Source organism: Glandiceps talaboti, chromosome 20, assembly GCF_964340395.1.
Source record: "Glandiceps talaboti chromosome 20, keGlaTala1.1, whole genome shotgun sequence".
Taxonomy (NCBI): domain Eukaryota; kingdom Metazoa; phylum Hemichordata; class Enteropneusta; family Spengelidae; genus Glandiceps; species Glandiceps talaboti.
Window position 1 is genome coordinate 16,043,210 of NC_135568.1, and position 14,531 is coordinate 16,057,740.

At 36.0% G+C, this 14,531-nt stretch overlaps 1 protein-coding gene across 2 annotated transcripts in view; it reads left to right on the forward strand.

Annotated features, from left to right (window-relative positions):
* Nucleotides 1–763: 763 nt before the first annotated feature.
* Nucleotides 764–14,531, forward strand: part of LOC144450486 (sushi, von Willebrand factor type A, EGF and pentraxin domain-containing protein 1-like) — a 37,193-nt gene continuing 23,425 nt past the window's right edge. The window contains exons 1-5 of one of the 2 annotated variants that reach the window (XM_078141112.1): nt 764–1,267; nt 9,985–10,202; nt 10,838–10,978; nt 13,400–13,552; nt 14,089–14,268. In XM_078141112.1, coding sequence (XP_077997238.1) covers nt 792–1,267; nt 9,985–10,202; nt 10,838–10,978; nt 13,400–13,552; nt 14,089–14,268 — 1,168 coding nt within the window. In that variant the 5' untranslated portion in view covers nt 764–791. Of the gene's footprint in view, nt 1,268–3,471; nt 4,017–9,984; nt 10,203–10,837; nt 10,979–13,399; nt 13,553–14,088; nt 14,269–14,531 lie in introns of those variants that run through there. The other variant, XM_078141111.1, reaches the window with a different exon arrangement.

Here is a 14,531-nt window from a genome sequence, read left to right on the forward strand (position 1 = left end):
ATTATATTTCTGTTACACAACGTCTAATGTTCATTTGCCAATGTGTGGATTGTTTGTTTGTTTGTTTGTTTGTTTGTTTGTTTGTTTGTGGGGGTTTTTTTGTGTGTACATGTGTGGGTGTTATTTTCTTTGTCTTTCTGTCGGTCAATCGGTTAGTCAGTTTCCTTATTTGTTTATGTTTATGGTTTTGTTGGATAAGCTAGTTAGTTTGTGTGTGTGTGTGTGTGTGTTTGTTTGTTTGTTTGTTTGTTTGTCTGTGTGTTTGTTTGTTTACAAATTTATGGGTTCCTTACTTATAGTTTCAATAAAAACTTCTGGCATCAAGAAAGCGATACCTCGGACAACCCATTATATGAGCAATTTAAAAAAATAATAACAGTGACAAATATTGCAGGTTAATTTATGGTAAGACGGTAGTTGTCTTGATATTTATAATACCAGAATATTGTCTTGTTGATAAGACTTGTTACCTTGACAGATTTCTGCTTTCACTTTTTGAAATTGAGACCCAAATATTGTATTTTTTCATGAAATTATGCAATGGACTTTATACTGTAATTACATGGAAACTATTTTACAAATTTTGTTCATAATTTGGCTTACTAAAACGATTGAATTGTTAAATATTGCTTTGATAGACCTCCCCCAATTTCACATTCAGTTTCAACACGTATGCACTAATACTGTTCTCGCCCACTTATGAAATGGCCATTGTTTGAAATTAGACCTCAGAAATAGACATCAGTGACAGCTATACGAATGCTGTTTCGATTCCGTATGGTGTCACCATTATGGTCCCTCTAAAACATATTTTGCGCTATCGCTTAGTATTGCTTATCTTAATTGGTATGGATGGACTTTTATATCCGCAAGCTCGTACCGACTTAGCAATGCCAATAGCTTTCCTTAGATTCTACGGCAAATTACAGCCGTACAAATCTACGGCTACGGAGCTTGTATTTGTTGTAGATAGTTCAAGCAGTATTGGGTCTACAAACTTTCAAAGCGAGATCAATTTTCTAAAGCACCTAGCAACACTTCTCAGTATTTCCACAACTGATGTACACCCTGCGGTCGTCACCATTTCCAACACAACAGAGGTTATTCGTAACATCGACTATATTAGCAACCCAAACGACAAGAACAAATGTACTTTTATAGAAGAGCTGGACTCGTGTGAATATATTATTGGTCATGATTCCGAAATAACTTGTGCTCTCGAAGAGGCTTTAGAGATTCTTAAAGACTCACGTCAAGATGCAAAGAGGTATTGTTTTACTTTTCACAATTCTTACCCTGAAGATGAAATTTATTATCAGCTCATGAAGGTATGATACTGAGTTATTTTTAGGACTAGTGCAGTATTCATTGTAGCCATTCTAAACCTTTGAATGACCTTGACGACAAAAACATGCATGCATATTATGTAGATTAGCACCATTTGTATATCCGTGTCCGTGTCAGTGTATTCAATGGTTTATATCTGAATGACGTATAAATGACCAAACCTTTGATTTTCGTAATCCTGAAAAGGCAAGGTTAATCGGTTCAAATAATGTATTGAATATATAATGAGCAACATCTTCATAAGTGTCTAATACTAGGCAGCTCGTAGACTTGTCTGGTGTCAATTGCTCAAGAAGCTAACCATATAAGGTTAATGCAGATGCAAGTTAGAAGCATTATGATGTGTTTTGAATTTTAAAGTACGGCCAACAACTCTGCCAAAATCTAAGTGAATCTCATATTGTCTTATACTGAGAACACCGTCTTAATTTAAGTCACATGGTGCCACAATTACATTGATTCATTTGTTTAGTAGATGTAAAACAAGGTATGCGAGCGTTGAGTTGTATATCCTACTAATACCACGGCTCCCTTTGTGGTGATGATTTGATGATATTCATTAAATAACTACATCCCCGTCTCTCATGTTCACATAGACATGTTGACTGTCTGACTGACTGACTAACTGTCTGTCTGTCTGTCTGTCTGTCTGTCTGCCTGTATGAATGTGTGTGTGTGTGCGTGCGTGCGTGCATGCATGCATGCATGTATGTATGTATGTATGTATGTATGTATGTATACATACATACATACATACATACATACATACAGGTAGGTAGGTAGTTATGTAAGTATGTATGTATGTATGTATGTATGTATGTATGTATGTATGAATTGTAAAGTGGCTTAATTTTGACTGCTTCCAAAAGAAGAAACGTGACCACTGATTTTGGTTAAAATGTTTAGCTAGAAATGAGTTTTCTCGAACAAAGTAATAGCAACAGGTTAAACAAATGAAATTCTAGGCACATGTCGCACATATCTTGTCTAGATAATTACAAATCTGCCTTCTACCATAACGAAAGGCAGACTACTCAAGCCTTGTATCAAAAGAGTGGCATTGGAAGTGATGAATTATTCATTGAATAATAGTTATTGTCTTGATTTGCATATTTTAGAAATTATATTTCAATGTTGAGGACAGAGAAAATATTTTTCTGCTCTGTCTTCGAATAATTTACTAGCTAATAACTAGAAAACTCCCACACACAGTGATGACAGGAAGCATACATTAATAATTGATACACATTCATACATTTGAGCAAGGCTGGTATATATCTCTATATATCTCTACTTTCAAAGTTTTTTGTTTTAAATCCCCTGCCAAATTTTGGTAATATTGAAAATTTAAAAAGGGCCAGGCTATATTACGATTTCAATAATTGAGGTGGGGGGTCCACAGTTTATAAATCGCTTCTCTGGGGAAGGTCATGTTTTAGAAATTTGATCAGGGAAGAGTAATATTTTAATTTGACCCATTGTATTATCAAACTAACTTTATATTAACGTGTGATTCTATTATCCAATTCTGCTCCTGTTGTCATATTTCATAGCTGCCAAATCACACCGCTGCCAGCATTGTTACGTAACAGTAATACCTGAACATATCATATACCAGAACAATCTCTCATTACAACCATGCAGTGAATCAATTATTAGCTATGTTTTCAGTTGAGATGTAGGTCTCACAAGAGTGATAGTGGAGTTTGGGGGGTAGTGTGGTAAAATACTGGGGTAATGAGGTGGAATGGGGATGCTGTCATCTTTAGGAGTTCTGGCCTTCAGCTATGCCAAACATACCCAAACATACAAATTAATTAATTCAGTACCTTCATACAAATTCAATGTGGTGGTAATACTGGGAAACAAACGATGCTTTCAAAATTATATAAATGTGTTGGTAGCCGAGGGATCGACTCCTTAATATTAATTTTGGGATTTTCAAATCGCGGCTTCTCGTTTAATAACGTTGTTGACTCTAGTATTTTTATTTGTAAAAGTTTCACTGAAATGAAAACAAATGTAATTATCATATTCATGATCAGTTCCAAAACGTATGCACATTTACTCTTCTCGCCCACATATGAAATCGTTTAAAACCATCGTCGGCTAGTCGTAAAAAGTACAAGTAGGGTTCGACGTGTCCAACACCAGATATCAGTAGTTGTTAACTCACTTCGTATGCTGTTCGAATTCTGTGGTAAGACCATTATGGCACTTCTAAAACAAATAATGTACTATCGTTTAATACTGTACATCTCTCTAGGCATGAACGGACTTTTATGTGCTCAAGCTATTACCGATGAAACAAAGTCGTTTCTTGATAAGTTAGATCCGTATGCATCTACCGCTACTGAGATCGTATTCGTGGTAGATAGTTCAAGTAGTATTGGGTCTACCTTTGAAAGCGAGATCGACTTTGTGAAAGACCTATCAACCCAGCTCATTATTTCCGCAAGTCATGTACATCCTGCGCTTGTCACCTATGCCTACACCAGTAAGGTTGTTCGTAATATCGACTACATCAGCAACTCAGATAGCAAGAACAAATGTACCTTCGTAGAAGAGGTGAACTCAAGCCCGTATATTGGTGCGTCTGGTACCTATACATTCTATGGACTCCGAGAAGCTTTAAAGATACTGAAAACATCACGTCAAGATGCCAAAAGGTACTACTTTTAAAATCATATTTTTATCAGAAAGTCAGTGCTGATTACTTTATTAACGTTCAGGTTGCGAAACAAACAGTATAGAGAAACACTGTTTATTTACCACTGTTTATTAACGTTTTCCATTTTTTTGCTATCTCTGCCTTTTACTAAAAGCTATATACATGTATATATAAATGCGCTCCGCTTAGAAATAAGTTCATCAGCATTGCCTATCTGAATGATGTACCGCTGACTAAACTTATGTTTTTCGTAATCCAATACAAGGTAGACCGTTCGTTGTATGAACTGTTACCGTTTCAATTGTATGACTACACAATGAAACCCTTTCATGTCAAATATAGCCTTGTATCGCGGAACAATTTTAAATTGCTATTATAGCTCATCGTCTGGGTCAATAAATATCTTAACATTGCTAATAGAATCCTCTGGTTCAACACATATCTTAATTCCATATTGAGGAATTTTTACACTTTTCCTACTTTTCTTACTTCTGTGTCTTTTTGTTGGCGTCTTGGTTCTCTTGATCTGTCGTGTGTATATCCTTTGCTTTGTAATTAATTTTAAAAAAAACCAAACAAACAAACAAATAAACAAACCAAAAAACAAACAAACCAAAATCATTGTTACACTTCATTGGCTGGCTGCACGTAAGTCTAACTAGCATTGCTATATTTCATAATATATTTAAACATATTCATTTCCAACGACATACACATTCAAATTGAATACCTTTTATTCATCCCAAGGTAAATATTTGGTTCGGTCGAGAAAAATATATACAATTCGAAAAGAGAAAATGTCTCAAAAACAAAAATAGGAAGACAAAAGAATAGGAATTGAAAATAAAAATAAATAAACCGATGAAAATGTATTATTTAAAGCCCCTTAGCAGGTAGAACATTCTGTTGTTAAAATGTGGTTAAATTCCAAGTCAAAATAAGTTATATCGCTATTGATACTCCAAAGCAAATATTCCCAACCACGATCAACTCACTAATTGACTTTGCTGACAGCTGTCGTAAATTGGTTCTATGTTGAGGTTTTAGTTACAATGTCAACAAAGTACAAAACTAATTAATATCGCTGGTATAACAGGTTTACAGGCAAAAGACAGAATTTCCCCTGACTGTGCATTACATGTGCTGCTTAAACTAAGAGGCGAGATCAATAGTTCAATGTAGGATAAAAAAGTAACTCTTTTTAATTACTTTGGGGTGGGGGTGCCATTTTAGTTATCATCCTACAAAATCAATTTTACTTTGTTTGTACCTCTGAATGCAAATATTCCTATAGCAATGTCGTGAAATTGAGAAATAGAAGAATATTCGCTTTAGTAAATGCATGACACTAAAATAAAGTGTCAACAAAAGAAGTAATACTAAATACTGATTTGAACTTAATTGTGCTGTCTGAAGGGGGGGGGGGCTGAGGCCTAACGAAAAGATGTTTTTTTTATCCTACATTGAGTTATTGATCTCCCTCATCTTTAGAATGCATTAACACTGCAAATTGAGGACTACACAGGACTACACAGGACATCAATACATTTCTGTAAAATACATTGATCATATTTCTCGGTGAGCAACAAAATGAAAGAACTCGACGCTGATCTAAGCAAAGGGGTCCTTTTATCACATTCTATACAGACTATACGAAAAAGTAGAGCCTCTCTCATACCAAAGCCTTGTCGACTGATATATTCTGACATAGAATTTGTATTACATATGGTGTGTTATGATAGTAGTTGAGGAACCTTAACATGAAATTGAAATAATGGTTATATCTAATTTGGATTAGGGAGGGGAACTGTGATTTGATTTTCAACCCACCAAAATAAAAATAAAAATTTGTTTAAATGTTAAGGTTTGACATTAAAAGAAAACCCTTACTCATTGACAAATCCCAGGGTACTAAAAAGTGACGCTAAATACGCATGCACCCTCCTCAAATAGAAGTATATGCAGTGCCCATAGTTTCTTGAGTACACGCTCTCATTGCATATTACTTTATCAGATCAAATATGCCACTGTCGTAGTAATGATTAATAGCTGTACTGTATCGTTACCAGTATATTTTAACAGGGTGTGGGCGTTTTCTACTTTGATACATTTGATACATTTTTTAAAATGACTTCTTTGTGTCTAGCTAGGACCCTCAGTCACCAAGCACTCGCTCGACCGAGGTTAGCCAGCCTCATCGCTGATGGTTCACTTCTGTCTGTCTGTCTGTCTGTCTGTCTGTCTGTTCATTAGTCTCGGGAGGTTACCCAGACTCCTGTCGTTGAGGGCTCCACCCCTAGCAGTGTCTGGGAAAATACAACGTCAGTGATTGTTACAAGATGGCTGCAGGGAGGGCTAGAGAGCTGTATCGTCGCAAAACACAGTCTGTTTTACGGCACCATTCTCAGTGCGCCAACCCACTGGCCGTGGACGTATTCATTTACAATTTAGGGGATCTATCCCTGAGGCCTTTTTACGTCAACAATACAACCAATCAGATTGGCCCATGCACACCCGTGATATACAATTCCTTGGCAAGATACTAGTATGTACACTGAAAACTAACTTGGCCAAGTTGGGTTCTTGTTGCTGAAATTTTATTTTTGCCATCCTACTAGAGTACTGACAGGATTGGATTGATACATGTATGAACATAAAATTATGATCTATAAATCTTGCCTTGAAATGTCAACTTGAACAGGTGAGAATATGGATTTGTTGTACCGTCAGATCGGGCGTCCGATACAATCGTGAGTTTGTAGCAAGTAGGTTGCAATGTGGATTATATCAATATCAGATCCATGGTAACATCAAGTCAAGATTGACTGATTCATGCGAGTTCACTCGAGATAGAAATAATTCCATTCACAACATGTAGTTTTTGAAGTGTTGTTTACCATACCCTTGGTTTTACAAGAAACTGAACCTGGTCTAAATGCTAAATAACTACGACCTTTTCGGGCGCACGAGTTCTGAATGCCGAGACTGCATTCATGGCACTCGTACTAGTATTAATACTCTGTACAGTGCCCATTTATCAGCCCTTAATGTAAATTTTCAACTAACCTTTCCCCATTCTTACTTTATACTCTTTAACCCCGTCATATGTAGGTTATCGCAGTAGATTTAAACGAAACTAGTAACTTTTACATTGGTCTTATGAATCGCCCCTGTTCACATTCACTCCCGTTCACATTCACTCAGTGCATGCATCTGTCAATGTTTGCTGTTCACGCTAGCTAGCTATGTTGGACTCAGTTGATCATCGTCGGTAACCACGATCCCTTTTACTGCAGTGTTCAAAACGCGCCATGTGAAAGTCCCTCATTTCTATTGTACCTACCAATTATAGTTTTTAGGACTTATTTTGGGAAAGTTGTATGTGTGAGTACCCTTTACTTTTTTACCTTCCGTAAGGAAGGTTATAATATACCGATGAAGTCTGTGTCTGTCTCTGTGTGTGTGTGTGTGTGTGTGTGTGTGTGTGTGTGTGTGTGTGTGTGTGTCTGTATCACGATTCCGAAAAAAACGGCTGCATCAATTCAAATGAAATTTCATACACATGTTCTGTTGGGTAATGGCCAGAACCGATTAGGTTTTGGTAATAATCCAATGAATAATAATGAACAATTTGAGTAATTAATTAATTGATTGAACGAGTATAAATTTGATTTCAGATTCAGATTCAAATCAGGTAGCGTTATCTTATGAACGCTATATTGAGCGTTAGATGGCCTCAGATCCGAATCTGAATCTGACGCCAACTTTATACTCATGCTCTACACTACTGGAGTTTCATGCCAACCGTATTTTGTGTTTCCCTTGGATCTGCACTCTGCATTGGCTGCACAAACTCGAGAAAAAAGAAGACTGAGGCAGGATATTTAAGTGATTCAAACTCACAAGAAAAAAATGTTTTTTCTTGGCCTTAAAATAGGTTTCCAATGAGTGCGGAGTTCACAAACAGGTTGAATATTTATCATCGTTTCAATTTCGTCAAATGTGGACTTATCATTTTCAAATTTCACACACTAATGGGCAGATGAATAAAGAGAAATCATGACTTTTTAGATTTTCGATTAGAAGTTTAGGCAGTATTATATTGACTTTAAACCGTCTCCTTTTATCATGTTCTTTTCCGATTTCTCTCGATAACAAACTACCACTGTATGTTGCAAGGCTTGTACATAATCATTTATCTAGCTCTGTATCTCAGGATATAAATACACTCTCACATATTTATCAAGTGTAATAATCTATAATTTAGACCCAAATGTGTGTGGTCAAAATATGGAAAATAGACCAAGCCTCGGCGAACCTGCAAATAAAATTTCGTGACAATGTATCAATAATGGTGGCAGGCATTTGAACAACATTTTTGACAACAAACTTTCATTGGGACTTGCGAATCACAGATATAGAGATAAATGTCCTGCATAAATCCTTACGGAAGGAATTCAGTTTAAATCTGGTCTGAATTGCGTTTGCGGCAGTTGCAATAATTCGCCATAACATGATATGCCATTGTTGTTATGATTCTGAAACGCATTCTTTGAGAGACAGACTTTAATTGGTCGGATTATCATGAAGACATTGCTCATGAATATGTATTACCTATACGCGAGGTACGACTTTGACAGCCGAAAGAAGCCAGAGTCTTTATTTCGAAGTGTAGCCGGAAAAAATAACAGCTGTGGTTTGCGAGAATAGACAGCTGACCCATAACATGACATTTGTATTAAAATCACGTGGTGGCAACTCTTGCTATGAGTATTTTGATTTATCTCCAGACAAAGATGGTTTTCAAAACGTCCATATCATGATTTCTGTTAAATATACACAGAGTCAATTAAAATGAAAATTCAGAATCATTTTGTCCAATCAGTGACTGTCCCAACTCTTGTCAGGTCAGCGGCCATGTTGCTCCTTACAATAGGTGATATTGTATTTTCCCAGAATCTGCCGGGAGGGATGGCGCTCTCAACGGCAAGAGTCCGGGTAACCAAGACTATCAGTCTGTCTGTCTGTCAGGTCTGTCTGTCGTCTGTCCATCCATCCATCCGTCCGTCTGTCCGTCTGGTCAGGGACATGATATCTCAAGAACTAGGATGTCGGTGGCCGAGTCGCTATAACACTTGAATCTTACCACTGTGGCCAGGGTTCAAACCCCATTTTAGGTTTGATTAAATTTACCACGCTATAAGAAAGAAGAGTACCGTTCATTTGTCTTCTGAACAACACAGGTTTTCCTTGGGTACTGTGGTATCCAACTTCACTAATATAATGCTGAACCCATGAGGGATGGCCCTAACCGGACTTCTTGGGAGATAAGTGTTTATATACTTAAACACTTAAAATATAACTAAAATGATTATTATTATTATTATTATTATTATTACTTTCCAACTACTGCCTCAGATTGTAATAAATGTTTGCTTGCTTGCATATATCTTCCTTATAGTCATGGCAAAAACCAATTAAATTTGTTAAAATCCTATGAATACTAATGAGTCATCTGAATGAATAAATAAACGATTTTCAGTAAACATGATTTAATTTACACACAAAATACAATACCATGTGTCTTTTAAAATTTGTTGATGTTGCTTTTGATTTAAATGTTGATTATGTTATTTGCATACTTAATGATTTAAATTTCATATAATTTGGTACATACATTGCTGATAACAAAGCACACATTTCTGATGACACTTGATGATGTACTTTTTAATTTCATTCAGTCATTGTATAACTTATGATTTTTGGTAATTAGGCAGTATCGTAATGCTTAAAATTCCATACGACTTGACGATGACAAAAAGGCGCATGTCTTCTGTCTTAACAATTCATGTGTAACACTTAGTATATATGTTTATAATAAATCTCCAGGTTTTACTGAAGATATTCAGTTCACGTCCGGTTTTCACATATCTGCACACTTAATTTGTCATTTCATTTTACTGCAGGCTTATAATACTCCTGACTAATGGAAGCGGGCGAGTGTGTCCAAGAGTATTTGGTGCTGTGCTAGACGAACTCAAAAGAGAATATATATATATATTTGCTGTAGCTTTAGGCTCTCTAAATCGGCCTAGACTTGAAGAAATTGCTACAAAAGAAAACGTCTTCACCTTAAACCAAATATCGGAAGACATTGCAAACCTAGCCAGGGACACAAAGGATGGTAAGCAGAAACATATAGGAATATATATATATATATATATATATATATATATATATATATATATATATATATATATACTGTCCGTCTGGTCAGGGACATGATATCTCAAGAACTAGGATGTCGGTGGCCGAGTCGCTATAACACTTGAATCTTACCACTGTGGCCAGGGTTCAAACCCCATTTTAGGTTTGATTAAATCAATATATATATATATATATATATATATATATATATATATACACACACCTCGTTGAGTATCAATCTGCTAAGACAGTGCTCTATACCACAGTGGCAGAGCAGAATAGTTTTGGTAGTTCTATAACTCTTTCTTGGTTGCTAGGAGTTGTCTGATGATGTATATATATATATATATATATATATATATATATATATATATATATATATATATATATATATATATATATATATATATATATATATATGGTAGTTCTGGAACTATTTCTTGGTTGTAACTTGGAGTTTCACGCATCGATGTCTGATGATCGCACGATGCGTGAAACTCCGAGTTACAACCAAGAAAGAGCTCCAGAACTACCAAAACTATTGCGCTCTGCCACTACGGTACTGACCACTGACACTCACCGAGTATATATGTGTCATCGTCATTCCAATAGATTCCTCAACGCTTCAATTATTACCTGGAAGTGACGCATGTGATTGTGATTCCGAATCGACTTGTGCCTGTGGTACTAGAAGTGGGGAGTATATGTGTGCGTGTAATCCTGGCCACAAAGTAGTCAATAGCGAATGCGAAGGTAAGAAAAATTTCGAAACTGAGGTACTGGTACCCTTTGTAATTTTCACATATCCACTTGCTTACAAAATGTATATCTAAGTATCCTCCAACAGTTTGCCCCCAAACACTGTGTGTGTGTGTGTGTGTGTGTGTGTGTGTGTGTGTGTGTGTGGCGCCAAAGTATACGAGAACATATTCCATGGTAAGGAATATTTTGAAGAGTAAAGACTCAGACATTTGTGTACCCGTCGCACTATTTTTTTGGCGGGCTAGTCAAGTTGCTAGATACTAATTCACTTCCATCAGTCAGACCAAAGGCATGAAGCACCCATTCTGGTGTATGTCAAAAGTGGAATAACATCAATAAATAAGACAATGATCAATGTATGGCCACACGTGATAAATACCTGCAATATGGACAGGTACTCTAACGTGACTCCTACATATCAATGCTAGCTTTTAGATCACGAGAAAGGAGAAATGCAACATGCTTTATGTTTTCTGACATAATACTTCAAAGGAATATTATGTCCTAGCTATATTGCTTTGATATTTCGCTTTGACGCACTGTGTCGTGCACGAAGCAGATTGAACAGTGCCCCATACAAAGTGCACATGCAAAGAATCAAATCTTGGTTTCTCTGTCTAACATATCTCTAACATCTGTACGCGCGTGTTCAGCATTTGCTCAATTTGCTCTTTTGCTAAAAAAAAAGAAGGGGTAGGGCACTCTGGTCATCTTTTTCTATGTATGCTTGTAATCACATTGCCCTCGTTAAAGGACTTAAAGCTAATATGGGCAAACTTATGAGTATTTGTAAAGTCAGTCAATAAGGCTGTTACGTTTTATTCTTCATTCAAATGTATATTTTGAATAGACAAGGATATGACGACTAGTCATTATTGGTTCCATTTTACGAAATTGTATAAACATAATATAGACCAGAATCAACTGTATGTTTTAACTCTTTGGCAGGAAATCTTAATAACAGCAAGATATTATCAATTGTGTTTTTGTTTATTTCTCTTGCAAAAGACACAGCCTTTCATCTAAAAAAAATGTGCCACTTCGTCTGTTCTAATGTTCATTAAACTTCACATTATACTGCAACATGTGTGAACACATATCTCATCACAAGAGGGAGGGAAGCACGTGATAACGAGATATAGAGAAAATTCAGGGTCGACTTTAGGTATTGATTATGTTCTATTATCAGCATTACAAACATACTGAATATATTCGTATACTGTGGTTTTTGGAGTCCGTCATATTATAAACGTAGTCTACAATTAATATGTTTTCATTACATTTTTAAAGACCAGAAAGTGTACATGAACATGTATATGTATATCATGGTGATTCTTATTTTTCACATTGCATTTCTGGCTAATGCAATCCATAATTCCGAATATGTGTAAGCATGTAATACGCTTCCAGAATAGTAAATAAAGAAACAGGGAATAGATATGATGTAACTGTGACTTGGGCCTTAATTATTATCATTTTCGAATTTCTCCTGAATTGTTGCCTCGCGCCTCTGGTCAGAGGGTGTAGTAGATGAAAGTAGTAGATCTGTAAGCGTTGTTTGTAGGAGATTCACCATGAGCATGCAATTTTGATGAGACGACATATATCAAGTTCGATGATACTGATCATACTATAAGCACATCCAACTGAGGGCGCTAGGCCAATGATGCTCGGACTGTGCCAGAGGTTCTGTCATCACCTTACCACTTTATTTGCCAGCCTTCTAAAGTGCAGATAAGAAGCAGATACATATCTAAGATGTTTGGGCCAGACTATAATAAATACACAAAGTGGAATAAACTCACTACGAAATACGTCAAGCTCTGGTTTCACTTTTAATGACAAGAAATGTTGACCCTTCACCTACAAATTAGGTAATGTCCAGTATTGTTTGGACTAAAAGCTAATATACATGACTATTGGTTGTAAAGTTCTGGAGAGATTTTTAGATGATTATTAATCAATACAAGTGGATTTCGGCTATGGTACTAGGTGTTATGTAGAAATGAAAATGTCATTTTTAGTCAAGAATGTCTACAGTGTGAGGTAATTAATGATCAATACATCCGATTTTTGCTAATACACAATTTTAATATCATTTTATTCTAGTCGTACACACACAGACACACGCAAATAAAAACACCAACAAACCCCACAAACACATTATACCAGTCATCAGTAAATGATCAGAGCTAAATACTATTGTTGTTGGCAGATATGTACATTTATTACAATTCCTGTCAAGACAAATAAGTGTAACTAAAGTAATCACGTGGTGCATAACCTAATTGCTATAGTCCCATTTACTTATTTGTCTATTAGTATCATGAGTCCCAGACACTGTCTATAGTATATGTACAACTCCAGAGAACAGTAACGGTATTTATTCTCTTCGTTCATTTATTCAAACAGCATGTCCACTCCATACCTACAGCGAAGTTTACAATGCAGTTGAATGTTCAGCATGCCCTGGAAATTCAGAAACGAATAACATCGCAAGCACATCCATGGATCAGTGTGAATGCATAGCTGGCTACCAAAAGTCTGGCGGGGAATGTGTAGCCGGTAAGACAACTATTATATTTTCATTTTTTGACACATATTTATAGGAATGAATACAAACATAATTATGTTCTTATCGGTTATTGGTTATCGGGTGATAGGAAGGATACTACAATAATTGAAACATTTTTTTTTATCTCTATATATTTTTCTCAACGTTAGTTTGTCTTGTCTTTACGCAAATGACAGACAGCGAACCAAGTTTCTCCATTCACTCAGGAAATAGTCTAATGGAATCTGCTGACGTAGAAAGACCCCATGTGTAGTGTCCCCTCCCAACCCTGTCACCTAGGCCTGATGGCGATATACAACCCTCCATTCCATGTACAAATGTATACTTCTCAACAATTAAACATTATACTCAAAAAGTGGAAAATGGAGTAGGTTACATAATGTTTTGTAGGAAGCATAAAACCATGTTCAGATGTAGAAATTGTTAACGAACTTGACATAATTCCTTTTGATTGGGTGAAAAGTTGTTTTGTTTACCTACAAAAATGAAATAACGGTTTAAAAACATTTATGTTAATTAATTACAGCTGACTGTAAGACACTACCAAGTGTAACCCAAGCAACAAGTACATGTCCTGTACCTAAACTACATAATGAAATCTGCACATTCACCTGTAACACTGGTTATTATACAAGTGAGGGATCACAGACTGTTACAAGCACTTGCATAAATGGATCTTGGAATGTTGATTCTATTGTATGTATTGGTAAGTGTTCCACTGTCTATAGTTACACATTCTTCATAGATTATCTATTACTTAGAAGTGGAGGAATATAGTTCGGAGGGACGAGAATGATCGATAACCATATATATGTCATTTATTCCGTGTATCTAGTGATCTATTCCCCATGCGAAACCCTATTCCCGACACCGCCTGTTCAATTTAAATCAAACTCGACACTCAAAGTAGGATATTCACATTTGACCTTTATTTTACAACCCGGAATAGTAGTGACATTGAACGTGGCG